We start from the raw sequence: 15,505 nt of genomic DNA on the forward strand, positions 1-15,505 counted from the left end.
TGCAGCAGCATGCACTGCTGAGGAGAATGCACACAGCGTGTGCCTGCAGAGCAGGGGTGCTGCATCCCAAAGCAGGGACCCTCCCCAACCCCCTGCCCTGTGCATCCCCTCTGCCTCCTATGCTGCTCCCATCTCCCCCAGCCAACACATTGACCCAGAGCCACGCCGGCCCCTCCCGCCTCAGTGACACACATCTGGGGGAGAGAAGAGGGGGGAGAAGGCATCCAAACCCTCTCCATATGTTCCGTGGGTCAGAAACCCCTCTGTGATCCACCACCTCCTCCTCGTCCGCCGTGCACAAAGCGCTCCCCGGGGCGCCGGGAGGAAAGAGAGGACGCAGGAGCCCTTTCACAAGCTGCTCTTTGGTTGCAAACTGCTTAATTTCCTGAACAGAACGATATATTTTTGTTGTTGTTGTTGTGATGGAAGGATGGCACTTTTTGGGGGCTATTCATCGGTCGCCACAGCAACGGGGCTCCGGCAATGGGCAGCTGAGATTGCGGGCGATTAGAGACAACATGTAAAAGGTGGGAGACGCGGGGCACCTCGCGAACGGCCTCTTCCCAAATGACTCCAATTATCCTCATTATTTTCCCCGGCCCATTCTCTTCCCCGGCCTGCAGGAGATGTCATCGTTATATAAACAAGGGAGGAGAGGAGAGCTGGAGGAGCGATGCCTTCTGGTGGGGGCTGACCTGGAAAACTCGTGGTGTGGAGGATGAGACCCTCTGGAAGGAGCTGGGGGGCTGTGAGCCACTTCTTGCGACCACCGTTGCTCCTTGTGGACAGGTATAGGGAGCCCACGGTGCATCACTGCCATTCTGGGGGTAAAACAGAAGGGAAATGGTTCACTGAAGCTGAAGCAGCCTGGAGTTGGGGCTTCCTGCGGTCCGTGGGGCTGCGCCGAAGCACGGCGGCCATAAAACTTTAATGCAGCCTGAAATATTCATGGCACTTTCGATGCCGACACGGAAATCTCACCAAACGGCCCTGAATATTTCATGGGTGGCCACGTGTTGGGATGCCGGGGGAGCTCCTGTGCCAGGGACACCCCAACCTCAGCCCCTGCGTGGGTCAGAGCCGTCCCTGCTCCTCGGCCAAGGCAAGGCTGGAAGTTGTCACCTCCTGCAGGTGATGGGAGCCACTCAGGGCCAAGAGGATTCCACAAGGATGCCCCTCACCTGGGGACATTTGGTGCCAGGAGGTGACTGCAGGGTGGCATCCAGCTCAGATCCCCATCTCCTCCGTGTGCCTGCGTCACCCATGAGGTGCTCCCAGCCTGCTCAGGTGGCTGCAGGTCCCCAGAGCTCGCAGTGCTGGGGACAACGAGGGCACCCAGCCTTGGCCGGGGTGTGAAGCAGACCCAAACCCTGTGTGAGGACAGAGCCTGAGCCCGCAGTGCAGGGCAGGAGCTGCATCCAGTGCTGTGCTTTGCTTTTGGGAGGATGCCGGGGCCACCAAGAATGGTGTCACCCCCCCAAAGCGTTACATGAGGGATGGAAGAGGACCGAGCACCCACCCCACAGACTGCAGCCCCAGCTGCAGCACTGCCACCACCGTCCCCCCCAGCCGATGTCACATCAAATGTGATAAGCTGACAGCTCCGAGCTGTGACACTGGTGACACTGTGGGCGCATCCACCATTGATTGATCCCTGCTCAGCACCTCGGATCAGATGCTTGCCCCTATCTCCCCTTTGCTGCCCATTTAGGGTCACTTTGGCTCTCTAGGAGCATTCCTTTGGGACGGCTGTCCCCCGTGTTTAGGGTTCAGTGGTGCCCCGGAGCCTTCATCCCACAGCCCTGGGGGAGAAAGAAGAGGAGGAGGAAGAGGAGGAGGGTGGAGACGCACCCGCAAGGGCAGAGCTGGGGGACGGGCTCTGAGAAGGAGTTAATTCCTACACCAAAAAGCTCTTTGCTGGCGTCTCAGCTCTAATGGAAGAGTCGTGTCGGATTAGAGGGCGGGGGGCGAGGAGCAGAGCGGGCGCCCAGCGTGCTGGGAGAGGCTGGGGAAGCCATGCGGAATGGCAGATCTGGGCCACTGTGCCAGCACCGGGGGGGACGAGCCGTGATGGGGACTCTGCTGCTCCTCCTGTCCCCCCCCCCCCGGCTGCATGGTGTGGGGATGGGGAGGGCTTTTGTTCCCCATCTCGCTTCTGGGTTTGGTTGGTGCTGCTCCCCATCCTTCTGCGGCATCCGTCCTCCTGCAGCACCCCCCCTTGTGCATCATCTGTCCTTCTGCAGCATTACCTTTCTGCAGCACCCATCCCCTCTGCGCAACCCATCCTTGCACAGCACCCATACATCTCCAGCACCCTTCTGCGTCACCAAACTGCATGATTGACCCTTGTGCAGCACCCATTCTCTTCCAGCATCCTCCAGCAGCACCCATCCCTCTGCAGCACCCATCTGCAGCACCCATCTGCAGCACCCATCCCCAGATCCTTTCCCAGCACCCATCCTGCAGCACCCACCCTTCCCCACAGCACCGTCCCCATAGAGCTGCGTTTCCTCCCTTCCTCTCAGCCCGGACAACACAAAGTTCACAGCATAGGAAACCCCAAACCCCCGGCACTTATGGGGCCATCTCCCCACACCTCTCCTCTCCGCTCGCTGCAATCCAACCGCAGCGCTGGGCTGCCAGAAAGTGGGTCAGGCACATTGGACACCGTGCGTTCACCGCCCCGTTCCCATCCTTATCACAGCCCTCACAGTAAATAAACCTGCTGGTCTCCCCAGCAACGCGCCGCAATGGGAGCAGAGTCCAAGGCGAGCCCAGACCGAAGGGAAGAGCCGGGCTGATGGCAGGGCCAGAACCCCAAAGCCTTCAGTGTGGGGCTGGGAACGGAGTCTGCCCCATAGCTGGGGCTGCGTCCCTCCCTGTTAGCGTGGTTGGAGGGTTTGGGGCACGTCCCAGCAAAGCTGAATGGGTTTGGGGGATGTGTTGGCGTAGCTGGAGGGGTTTGGGGCACATGTTAATATAGCTGGAGGGTTTGGGGAACGTGGGAGCACGGTTGGAGGGCTTTGGGGCTGGTGTTAGAGTGGTTGGAGGGGTTTGGAGCACATGTGAGAGTGTTTGGGGCACATTATCGTAGTTGGAGGGGTTTGGGGATGGTGTGAGCACGGTTGGAGGGGTTTGGGGCACGTTTTAGGGTGTGACATCAAGAAGGGAGCAGCGCCACCCTTGGTTCAGGTCGATGGAGGTGGGTTTTCCCTGTGGGATGCTGCGGTGCCTCTGGACCAGTGGAAGCCCTCTGTGAGCTGCTCCATAATGAGGCGTTCCACTGATCCCCTCGTTATGGGGTGTGCTGCCCCACTGATCCCTTTGGGGTCCCGTACATCACTGCACACTCCCAGCCCTTAGCCCTTTTGGGGCATCTGCAGGCTGAGGAGCACAAGCTCTTCTCCAGGACCCAACAACCCACAAAGCTCCCACCTCTGGGGGGGGGATCTCACCCAAATCCCCACTGAGCATCACCACAGCGCTCCCCATCCACACTGATCCCAACCCCCCCGTCCCCACATGGGGCTCAGCCCTTTGTTTTGTTCCTTCCTATTATTTAATGCTCCTCTCCTCACTTGCACTTCGGGGCTAAGCCCTGCGCTCCGCTAAGCCGCGATCGCATTAAGGGAACGCAGAGGAAAAGGGTTTCTACCATAAGCTGCTTGCGGTAACGGAGATGGATTTAGGGGAAACCGTTCCCGGAGGGAGACTGGGGCCAAAACACGACCTGATGGGGATGAAAAGTGAGGACGTGGGATGGGGGGAGCTCAGGGATCGCCCCATTTCCAGCCCTTGATGCAGAGTGGGGCCGGTTTGCTGTGGGCCGGTGCTGGAGGCGGGCGGCTCACCTGCGCTCCGGCCCTATTAAGGGCTAAATCCACACGCGTGGCTTTTTCCAGAGCGGTGGCCAAAAAAGGTGCTTATGGGGAAGGGGGAGGGGGTCGGAAAGGAGCTGCCAAGCCTTAATTAGGGGCGCTCAGCAGTGCACTGTGCTAATGACCGACCTTTCCCCTCCGGTCGAACCCGCAGCGAGCGGGACGGGGAGGACGGGGCTGTTTGTGCTGAAGGGCCAAAAACGGCCCTTTCCTCCCCAAATCGGGGCTGGGTTTGGGTAATGTCTCCAAATAGGAGCTGCTGGCTGCTCGGCAGCCCTGCATCCCCCCCATGGCCACACGGCAGAGCCCCCACATTCCCCCCATCCCCCCCATTCAGACAGGGGATCCCCACACTTTCCTGCCCTGCTCCTCCCCTCTCCCTCTCTCCGCATTAACTTTGGCCGCCAGCTTTTCCCACTGACCCACTGATCTTTCCTATTTTGGTCCCAGGAATTAAGGGATTGTTGGGATTAACGGCGTTAAACCCCCGATCGGCTCTGCCATGGGACCAACATAGCAGCAGCCCCAATGGCAGCTCACCCACACGGGGCTGCCCCACTGCTGTCCCCACCAGCGCCTCCTTTTGGGCTCCAAGTTGCATCATCCCTGTCCCCATCACCATCCCCACTGCCATCTCCACTTAGGACTGCAGTTCCACCATCCCTGTCCCCATCACTGTCCCCATTTGGGACCGGGGTTCCCCAACCCTGTGTCCCCATTGCTGTTCCCATTTGGGATTCGGGTCCCACTTTCCCTATCCCCACCTCTGTCCCTAATTGAGGTCCAAGCTCTGCCATCCCTGTCCCCACTGTTGTCTCCATTTGGGATCAGGATTCCCCCATCCCTGTGTCCCCATCACTGTTCCCATTCAAGACCATGATTTCATTATCCCTGTCCCCTCTGCTATCCCCATTTAGGAGCAGAATTCCCCCTTCCTTGTCCCCATGACTCTCCCCACATTTGGGACCCAGGTTCCATCTTCTCTGTCTCCATCACCATTCCCATTTGGGATCCAAGTTCCTCCATCCTTTTCCCCATCACTGTCCCCACTTGGGACCCAGGTTCCACCATCCCTGTCCACATCACCATCCACATTTGGGACTGGGGTTCTGCCATCCCTGTGTCCCCATCCCTGCCCTCGTCCCTGTTTGAGACCTGAGTTGTGCCATCCTGGACCCCTTTGCTGTCCCCATTTGGGGACCATTTGGGACCAGGGTTTCCCCCCATCCCTGTCCCCATCACTGTTCCCATTTGAGACATGGGTTGTGCCATCCTCTTTGCTGTCCCCATTTGGGATGAGAGTTCCCCATCCTGGTCCCCATCACTGTCTCTATCACCATCCCCATTTAGAGTCCAAGTTCCACCATCCCTGTCCCCATCACTGTCCCCATTTGGGACTGGGGATCCTCCATCCCTGCGTCCCCATCAATGTCCCCATTTGGGATTACGGTTCCCCCATCCCTGTCCCCATCGCTGTCCCTGTTTGGGACCTGGGTTCTGCCATCCCTTTCCCCATCACTGTCCCCATTTGGGGTTGGGTTCACTGGGGCTGGGGCTCATCCATGCTCGTCCCCACAGTTGTCCCCATGGGGAGGGACCACGGCATGGGTGGGATGGAGGGGTTGGGCTGCAGCTCAGCAGCTCAAAGCGATGGATATGGGGAGAGGGGGAAGGAAGAGAATGGGAACAGAACCCCTTTGAAGGCATCTGGAGATTAACTCAAGGCCGAGATGGAGACTTCTGCAGCGAAACCTCATTAACAGCATGAGCGGGAGGGATGGGGGGAGGAGAGGGGGAGGAAAAATGTGGGATTCAGCAGAAAGAAGTGGGAAAAAAGCCCCCGCGCATCGCCCCGCTCTGCTTTCATCTGTCCTGGGGGGATTGGGGCGGGAGATCGGGGCCTCTGGTTCCATGATTCCTGTTTATCTCCTCATTACGGCACCGCAGACGATTGGGGCGGTGTGGGGAGGAGGGGCCCAAACCCCAAAGCTGTGTGTGTGTGTTGGGGGGGGGGGCAGAGGCGGTGTGGTGTTGTCCCACGTGTGATGAGCTGAGTCAGGGCTCTGCGTTGCACCCCTCGTGTCACCAGGTGGGTCAGGGCTCCGCAGTGGGTCTGCAGCCCACCTCCATCGACCTGAACCAAGGGTGACGCTGCTCCCTTCCTGGTGTCAAACCCTAAAACGTGCCCCAAACCCCTCCAACCGTGCTCACGCCATCCCCAAACCCCTCCTGCTGTCGTGAGCTGTGCCGGGGCTCTGAGCTGCGTTGCAGGAAGGCTCAGCATCACTCATGCCACGAGTTGCACCGGGGCTCTGCAGCAAGGCCGTGCGTCACTCGTGCCATGAGCCGCGTCGGGGCTCTGCGGCCTCATCTCACATCTCAGCATCGCTGCCCAGGCCCGGGGAGATGTCACACGGGGCAGCTGCAAGCGGAGGAACAGAGGAGATAACATCAGTGGTGAGGGCTGCCGGGAGCCAGAGCTGGGTGAAAACAAAGCAGCACCTCGGCCCACTGACCTACTTCGGGCATCGCCGCGCTGCAGGGATGGGGACGAGGGGTGGTGGCACCGCGCCGCCTCCGGTGTGGGGATGCTCGGGGGTGCAGCACCGCCGTGGGGGGGCACGGAGCTCTAATGAGGGTTCGGTGGGTGTTAATTGCACGGGGCTGCCCATAGGGTGCAAGGGGGGCTGGCCGCTCCTTCCCCAGCCCACCAGTGGTTCTCGATCTAATTAGCCTGGTTGCGGCTGATGAAGGGCTGGGTAATTGCGGCGGTGTTGGATGTCCCTTCTAGCAGTGCTGTGAGGCATTGCATAAGCAGAGGGCGTTACGTGAGCAGGTCAGGGCTGCCCGGGGGTCTGGTTACAGCTGGCCATGCTGGCCCCAACGCAGCCCCAACCCCAAATGGGGACAGCAATGGGGACAGGGATGCGGGAGCTCTGGTCCCAAGTGGAGATGCTCGAGTTCTGGGGATGGTGGCAGTGAGCTGGGGACCAACCGTGTGCAGAGGTGACGTGGCAGGGTACCACGAGCTGGAGGTGACACCAACCACCCCCAGCATCACACACACAGCACTGCTGCGCCCTCCCAGCTGCAGAGTGCCACATCCCCACACCTCCCACCCCCCGGCTCTCCCCCACCGCCCCATCCCTGTGTCCCTCCCCCGTACTGGGTGACAGCGGTGGCACCTCGCGCCGCTCCATTGCTGCTGCCTGATGTGATTGCAGTGATGGCGGTGCCTTCGCTGCTCTCATTGCTCCGCTTCCATCCTTCCTCCTCCCGCCTGGTTGGGCACACGGATGGGACACGGGGTGACAGGCAGCCCCAGCGCTCCGCTTCCAGCGCACCCCGCTCACATCACACCCAGGGAGCATCCCTCTGTGCTGGCACCGAGCCGCCCCGCAAGATCACCCTCATTAAGGTGCTGCCCTAACGAGGTCACCATCGTCAGCTCTGTCGCAGGTGGGGAAACTGAGGCTCAGAGCAATGCCTGCAGCACGTGGCTGCCCTGCTGGTGCGACAGCTGTTGGTGGAGCGAGAGCGAAAATCTGCCCCGGTGCCTGGCGCAACCCAAAACTACGGGGTTGCACACCACGCCTGCAGTGAGCAATGCTGCAGCCACGCAGCACCTTCAGCCCTGGGATCTGAGTTGGAGTGGGCACTGCTGGGGGCAGAGGCTGTGCTGTGCCCCTCCTGGATGTGCCATGACCCATCTGATGTGCCGTGTCCCCCCTGGCTGTGCCGTGTCCATCCCGGCCAGGCTGAGGGATGCTGCTCCCCTGGTGCAGGGTGGGACCCATGTTACCCATTTCACCCCAGGACCCCGCAGATGCCTTCTGGATTTGGCAGACTTTAAACAACCCGATGACCAACTCCTGGCCTTGGCCAAACCTCACCTGTGCTCACAGCTCACTTTGTTCACAATGGGAGCAGCTGTCCCCTCCCTTTGCCCCAGCACTGCAGCGCTGAAGGGCATCAAACCTCCCCAGCACCTCTTCCCCCCCCCCTCTCCCCCATGCCCTGGGGAGGGCAATACAGGACCCCCCCATGGAGCAGCAGATGCACACGGGTATGATGACAGCAGCACCCAAAGCGGTGTCTCCTCCTCTGGGCTCTGCCCCAAACCTCCCCCTGGCATGCAGGAATTCGGGATGGCACCACCCAAATCCCTAATCCCTGTTTGCTCTCCTTGTGCCGCACCCATGAGAGCAGAGCTGACATCCCCCCCCCTGTGCCCGCAGCCCTCGCCACGGCCCTGGGGCTCAGCCCCACATGAAGACCCACACCGAGCTGACCCAGCCCTGCTGCAGTGCCGACCCCGTGGGCACTGCTGTGCCCCTTCATCTCCACACGGCTCAGTTTTGGAGTGGGCCACATCCTGACGGTGCTGGGCACGTTCCCTGTGTGAGTCAGCGCCCCACAGCACCTTATGCAAAGGGAGAGGTGTGGGGTGGGGGCATGGGATGCTATGGGGTGGGCAGTTTCGTCCCTGTGCTGTGTGCTCAGCCTGGGGGAGAGTTGACCACTGCTCAGCAGGGGGAAACTGAGGCAGCTGTGGGGAGGCCCAGCCCTGTCCCCATTGTTGCCATTTGGGTTCAGGGTACCACCATCTCCGTGTCCCCATCAATGACCCCAACTGGGGCCAGGGTTCCTCCTATTTCTATCCCCGTCATTGTCCCTGTTTGGGATCAGGGTTCTCCCTTCCCTGTGCTCATTGCTGTCCCCATGTGGGGCTGTGGTTCAGCCATTCCCTTTCGGGGCTGAGGCTCTGCCAGCTGCCTGGAGATGCATCCCTGTGTTGAATGGGGCCGCGCAGGGAATGGGGTGAAGGTGCTGTGACTCAGCAGGGCACGCTCCTGTCCCCGTGCCTGGGCGAGTCGCGATGGGACGGCCCTCCTATGGGCAGCAGAGCTCAGTGCCTGGCGTGCAGCGCTCAGCGTGCAGCCCCCAATGTGCAACCCCCAAAGTGCAGCCCCCAAAGTGCAGCCCCCAATGTGCAGCCCCCAATGTGCAGCGCTTTATGTGCAGCCCCCAATGTGCAGCGCTCAGTGTGCAGCTCCAAACATGCAGTGCCCAACATGCAGCGCCCGACGCGCGGCTCCGAGCAGCGCACGGCGGGAGGGAGAGGAGGAGGAGGAGGAGGAAGGGAGACGGGCGGAGCTTGGGGCGAAACCGATTTGTCGGGGCGGAGCCGCGCGGGTTCGTCATGTGAACGGCCGCATGTTCGGGCAGAAGTGGGTCAGCGGTGCGGAGGGGCGGGTGGAGGTGCGGAGCCGCCCGGTGCCGCCCGGTGCCCCATGAGCCGCCCGGCACCGCACTGAGCGCCGCCGGAACGATGCGAGGTGAGAACGGGGAAGGGGGGTAAACGGGAGAACCGGGGGTCCCAGGGAGGAACACGTAGGGGGAAGGCGGTGTTGGAGCATCGGGGAGCGGGGGAACGAACGGGGTGCGGGGCGGGGGGATGCGGGGATGGATGCGGGGATGGATGCGGGGATGGATGCGGGGATGGATGTGCGGATGGATGTGCAGATGTGGGGACGGCACCGCTCCGCAGTTCGGTTCGTGCTTGTTTTGCCCGACGGCGGCACTGAGCTGCCCTTAAGCTCTCCCCGCAGCAAAGCCCGTTAATCTGCCGGCAATATGCCGCCCCGCTGCCGGGCGGCCACGGGGACAGCCGGGGGTCGGCGATGGCACCGGGGCGGGCGTAAGGCGCTGATATCGGGCCGGGATCGGGGGTCTCCGCGGTTTCCTCGCGCAGTGATTTGTCCCCGTGGAACCGCTCCTATGAGCGGCCCCGTTCCTGCGCTCCTTTCCCTTCTGCGTAACGGGACGGGCGATCCCCCGCGACCTCACCTTCATTAGCGCTCCCGCCTCATTAACCGCAGCGCCGGCGCGGGGGTCATTAACAGCGGGGTTCAACTTTTTCCTTTCTTTCATTGCGTTTTATTCCTTTCGCCCGTCCTCCCCCCCCTCCCAATTAAAAAGCCCTCATTAAACGCCAACCCCGCTCCCCCCATTCTCCCCACTGAGAGTTTTTTTTCCCCATCGGGATCCCCTCGGATTCGTACCGATGGACTCAATCTCCGTTTCCTCCCCCCGAAATCGCCGTTCTGCCCCGTTCCCGACAGCTCGTCCGCTCTTCCCTCGCCGGATCTTTCCCCTCGTATAATCCTATAGGGTTTTCAGCCCTTGTTTTTGCAAACGGCGTGGCTGGGAGCGTGCGGGGCTCGGCCGCCTCTCCGAGTTGTCCCAGTGACCCAGATCTGTCATTGGGAAATCAGTGAGGGCGGAGGAGGAGCCTCCCTGCCCGCCCGGCAGTGCGTGCCCGCATGGGCAAAGGACGGCGGCACCCGATGGGGCCCGGTGCCATGGGGTCGGGGGTGACGGAGCCCATCGTCACCTGAAAAGGTGGCGGGGGTGAGGGACGGTGGGACCCAACGGGGTCTGGTGTGATGGGCTGACGGTGCCCGATGTCACCTGAAAACACAGGGTGGGTGAAAGGCAGCGGTACAAAATGGGTGTGATGGGATCGGGGTGACAGCCCTGCTCTCACCCAAAAACAAAGTATAGGCGAAGGACGGTGGCGTCCAGTGGGGTGCGATGGGGTTGGGGTGATGCTGTCTGGATGGGGATGGTGGCTGGGCAGCGTCCTGCAGGGCTGGGATCCTTTGGGGATGGGGTGAGCAGCACCGCGGTCTTCATTTGTGCAGTGGGGTCGTGCAGCACGCGTGGTTTCATCCCCAGGACCCCATTGAAACAGTGCAGCAAATGGAGCGGTGGAGGGGATGGGGGTCCCTGGAGCCCCTCAGAGGGCTGGGGGGGGGGGGAGCCTGGTACAGCAGGAAGGGTCTGTGAGGCAGCAGGGTGACGCCACAGCATCGCTGCAGTGGGCTGCTCTGAGAGCTGCTGGGATGTAAATCTCACCCTGTTTATTGAGAGTGCCTTTATTTACCCCTACAGCATTAACCCCCCCCGCTTGGCTGTGGGGCTGCGGGGGGCCTTCCCCTGCCCCATTACCCCCTTTCTCCCCCGCCCCCATTGCCCCCTTTCTCCCCAGCCCCATTACCTCCACCCCAGCCCCATTACTTCCACCCCTGACCCATTACCCCCTTCTGCCCTCCCCAGCCTCATTTCCCCATTCCCCACCTCCACTGCCCTCCTCCCCAGCCCTATTACTCCCCATCCCAGCCCTGTTACCTCCATCCCAGCCCCATTTCCCCATTCCCCACCTCCACTGCCCTCCTCCCCAGCCCCGTTACTTTCACCCCAGCCCCATTACCCCCACCCTGTGCCCTCACGTGCCGCTGCCCGCAGCTCCAAAGTGCAAAGTGCTGCACTGCAGGGCCGGGCACTCAGCACCAAACCAACTGCCACCACAGCACTGTGCACACCTCAAAATGCAACCCAGCCCCATGCGGGACCCCATCACCTCCCAGGAAACCTCATAGCATCCCTCAGGGCCCCGCAGCATCACCCCCAACCCCGCTTTATGTAACACCCCGATGGAGTGGATCTGCCTGTGCCGGTGACCCCGCACTTTGCACAGCTCCCACTCCCGTGCTGGGTTACCCACAGCACACATTTATAGGGTTGGTTGTTGTTTTTTGGGGGGGGGGTGCAGCCTCGTGCTCTGTTTGTACCGGCAATAAATGCCTTTTATTTATTTTTCCCTCCGCTCTCGCTGGAGGCTGCCATCCCAAAATGCAATCATGGGTAATTAGGGAGGGAGCTCAGCTCTCCTGGCCTGGGGACAGCAGTGGGGACGCAATGGGGATGGGGGGGATGCGCTGCTCCGGGGGTCCCCACATCCCCACGTGCCCCCCACAGCGGGGAAATACAGACAAGGGGTGGGGGTCTCTGTGACGGGGGTCCCCGTGCCGCAGCAGGGCGCACAGACCCACTGTGACCACGCACCGGGGGTCCCCAAAGTCCCCATAGTGAAGGCTGGCAGCACCGTGGGGACACAGCAGAGCCCAACCCACAGAGGGGGCAGCGGCCGCGGCGTTACACAAGAGTGCAGAACAGAAAGTGTGTCAGTGGGACAGGAGGACGGCGTGGGCTCGGCGGATGGACAGACGGACATGGGGCCGATTGCCACCACGCAGCCGAGCCGGCCGGTGCCCTTACATAATGGGCAGCAGTGGCAGAGGGCCCGGAATTGGGCAACGAATATTTACAGTGGGAGGAGAGCAAACACTGCGCCGGGACAATTTAATTGCGGGATGGGGATCGCTCGTTTTAACCCTTTTTTTCTTTTTCTTTTTCTTCCTCCTTCGTTTTTCTTTTTTGCCTCTTCTTTAGCACAGTTTTGCTTCCTGGGGAGGTGAAGAGTTTGTTTCTTCCCCCACTACAAAAAGTCTTTTCCGCTCCGATCCGGTGCTCATACGGTGCTGGGACTGGCACTGCCCTAATGGGGAAACTGAGGCACGAGGGAGGCGGGCAGCGGTGATTCAGACAGGGTTACAAACAGAGCAGCAATTAAAAGCTGTTCTGACACTTAATTGCCACCACGCCGCGGTTACGGCTGCACCCCCACGTCAGTTATTTGGGGCTGACGTCTCAGCTACGGGTCAGGTGCTGGCACTGTAATTAGCAGCATTCCCAATTAAGAGCTCGGAGTGGCTCCCGATCGATCGCTTTGGTTTCTCCTGTGGGGCAGGTTGGGAGATGCGGGGTCAGGAGGCTCTGCTGGGCTTCGGAGCATCTCAGCCCCTACGGACCCCCCCCAAAAGGTGCTGGGTTGTGAGGAGGGGGCATTTCTCAGCTCTCGGGGTCAGGATTTGGTAGGGATTGGAGCTTCCCCGGTGCTGCAATCACCAGGCTGGGTATCGGCTGCGGGCGGAGGATGCATCACCCGGCGGCTGCAATTAACCTTGCATAATGAAGCCCGTTTCCTGCCGGGGGCGGCACCGCCTCCGTCCCCCCCAGTGATGCCGATGGGGTGGGATGGGGTCCCTGTGTTTTGTGTGGGTTTGGGGCGCATCCTGCAGCAGGAGGGGGATTCGGGGTTGTCTCGGAATGGCCGAGCGGCGGCTGCCATCACGGCGTGTCGGCTGAAGTGGGTGATGCTGTGTGGCTGCAATGGGGACTGAAGGGCGGTGAATGGGGGGCTCGAAACCCCATCCGTGGGGCAACAGGGGGCACAGGACCCCACCCCAAAGCCACATCAGTGGGTCAGTGCAGGGCACAGCGCTCCATCTCAATCCCCAGCCGCTGCTTGTTGGCCCACTGATGGCGGTTCAGGATGGGGCTCTGTGCCCTCTATTGGCCCATCATAAACCCAACTCGGTGGGCCAGTAGGGGGCACAGAGCCCCATCCCAAACCCCCATCAGTGGGTCAGTAGAGAGCACAGAACCCAATCAGTGGGTCAATAGAGGGCTCTGTTGATCCCCCAGCCACTGTTTCTTGGCCTGGTGATGGGGGTTCAGTGCCCACTGAGTTGGCTTTGTGATGGGCCAACAGAGGGCTCAGAACCCCATCCTGAACCTCCATCAGTGGGCCAGTGGAGTGCACAGAACCTCATCAGAGGGTCAATAGAGGGCACAGAGCCCAATATATGGGCCAACAGGGGGCACAGACCCCAACACTGGGCCAATAGAAGGCTCAGAAACCCATATGTGGGCCGATGGAGGGCACAGCACCCCATCTTGATCCCCCAACCGCTGCTTCTTGGCCCATTGCTGGGGGTTCTGAATGGGGTTCAGTGTCCATTGAGATGGGTTTGTGATGGGCTGATAAAGGGCACAGAAGCCCATCCTGAACCCCCATCAGTGGGTCAATGGATTGCACAGAACCCCATCAGTGGGCCAGTGAAGGGCTGAGAACCCCAACAGTGGGTCAAAAGGGGGCAGAGAACCCCAACAGTGGGCTGATAAAGGGCTCAGAACCCATCAATGGGCCAACGGAGGGCACAGCACCCCATCTTGATCCCCAGCTGCTGTTTCTTGGCCCTTTGATGGGGGTTCAGGATGGGCTTCTGTGCCCACTGAGTTGGGTTTGCGATGGGCCAATAGAGGGCACAGAACCCCATCCCAAACCTTGCATAGGACCCCTGGGACGATGCCTGGGAGGACAGGGGAAGGCAGCAGGGACTTTACCCACACCGGGGATTTGCACAGACCGTGGGGATTTTCAGTGCCCATAATCTGGCTGCAGGGTTTATTTTGGCGCGGCGGCGGCTGCACAGAACCCCTGGGGGGAAGGGGGGGATTAGCAGTGCAGCGATGCTGGGAGGCACGTACCAGTGCTATGGGGGGTGGGGGGGGACAGCAGTGGGCCGGATCTGGGGCAGCTGGAACATGAGGACGAAGCCTATTAGCAGCTCAGTGCCAGCGAAGCAGAAGCGGGAGGGAAGCGGATTTGCTGGGGGACCTTGAGCTGAGCATTGCTATATTGGGGCTGGGGGGGGCGGGTGGGGGGCACCGGCCGTGGGGTGGGGGCAGGGATGGGGGCTCACCCTGTGCATGGGGTCCGCAGTGCTCCCAGCCCCATAAGCAAGCGAGAAATGAGGGGCACCATCCCAAAACTGCACTGGGGGGGGGGAAGAGGGGGGCTGGTGCATGGATGCGCCGTGCTAAAAAAGTCTTGCAAGGGTTTTTCTGCTCCATTCCTGTGCCCCACAGCGGCCTTTTGGGGTCCTGGCATAGCGTTCCCATAGATGAGGCAGCAAGGGCTGAGCTGTGGGCAGTGCAGCAATAGGGCAGCACGGCCGTGCCTCAGTTTCCCCATCCGTTGCCGGGTTTCAGGCGTTCTCCTCGTTTCCCTCACGCTGCATTTCTCCCCTTTTGCCACAGCCCAAATCGAGGTGATCCCCTGCAAGATCTGCGGGGACAAATCCTCGGGGATCCACTACGGCGTCATCACCTGCGAGGGCTGCAAGGTGAGAGCAGCGCGGGGCCGCCTGGCTGCTGCCATCCCACGGGGCCCCTTCCCAACCCCACTGCCATCCCTTGTAGGGTTTTTTCCGGCGGAGCCAGCAGAACAATGCCAGCTATTCCTGCTCACGGCAGAGGAACTGCCTGATCGACCGCACCAACCGCAACCGCTGCCAGCACTGCCGCCTGCAGAAATGCTTGGCACTGGGCATGTCCCGTGATGGTGAGCTGCCCCACAGCGTGGGGCACCTTGAAATGGGGAGAAATATGTGGGTTTGGGCTGGGTTTTGTTGTTTTGTTTTGTTTTTTCTTTTTTTTTAAATGGGGATAATTTCAATGGATTCTGTTTGGGTTGGGTTGAGGAAGGAGGTGCTCCAATGGTGCATGGGCTGATAGAGGGCAGAGAACCCCATCACAGACCCGTATCGATGGCCAAAAGAGGGCACAGAACGCCGCTAATGACCAAAAAAGTTCACAGAACCCCATTAATGACCAAAAAAAATCACATAATCCCATTAATGACCAAAAAAAGTTCACAGATCTGCATCAGTGGCCGACAGAGGGCATAGAACCCATCAATGGACAAAAGAGTTTACAGAACCCACCAGTGGCCAACAGATGGCACGGATCCCCATCAGTGGGCCAATAGAGGGCACAGAACCCCATCAATGGCCAATAGAGGGCACAGAACCCCATCAATGGCCAATAGAGGGCACAGAACCCCATCAATGGCCAATAGAGGGCACAGAACCCCA

The 15,505-nt window shown here is 60.7% G+C and overlaps 1 protein-coding gene across 1 annotated transcript in view; it reads left to right on the top strand.

Moving 5' to 3' along the window:
* The first annotated feature begins 9,131 nt into the window (after positions 1-9,131).
* The window catches only part of LOC122158501 (nuclear receptor ROR-beta-like), an 11,853-nt gene continuing 5,479 nt past the window's right edge, over positions 9,132-15,505 (top strand). The window contains exons 1-3 of the mRNA XM_042815223.1: positions 9,132-9,217; positions 14,670-14,755; positions 14,832-14,973. Of these exons, the coding sequence (XP_042671157.1) occupies positions 9,211-9,217; positions 14,670-14,755; positions 14,832-14,973 (235 nt within the window). The 5' untranslated portion in view covers positions 9,132-9,210. The remainder of the gene's footprint in view (positions 9,218-14,669; positions 14,756-14,831; positions 14,974-15,505) is intronic.

Source organism: Centrocercus urophasianus, unplaced genomic scaffold (genome assembly GCF_019232065.1).
Source record: "Centrocercus urophasianus isolate 14NV4802_14NV808 unplaced genomic scaffold, USGS_Curo_1.0 seq_1431, whole genome shotgun sequence".
NCBI lineage: Eukaryota > Metazoa > Chordata > Aves > Galliformes > Phasianidae > Centrocercus > Centrocercus urophasianus.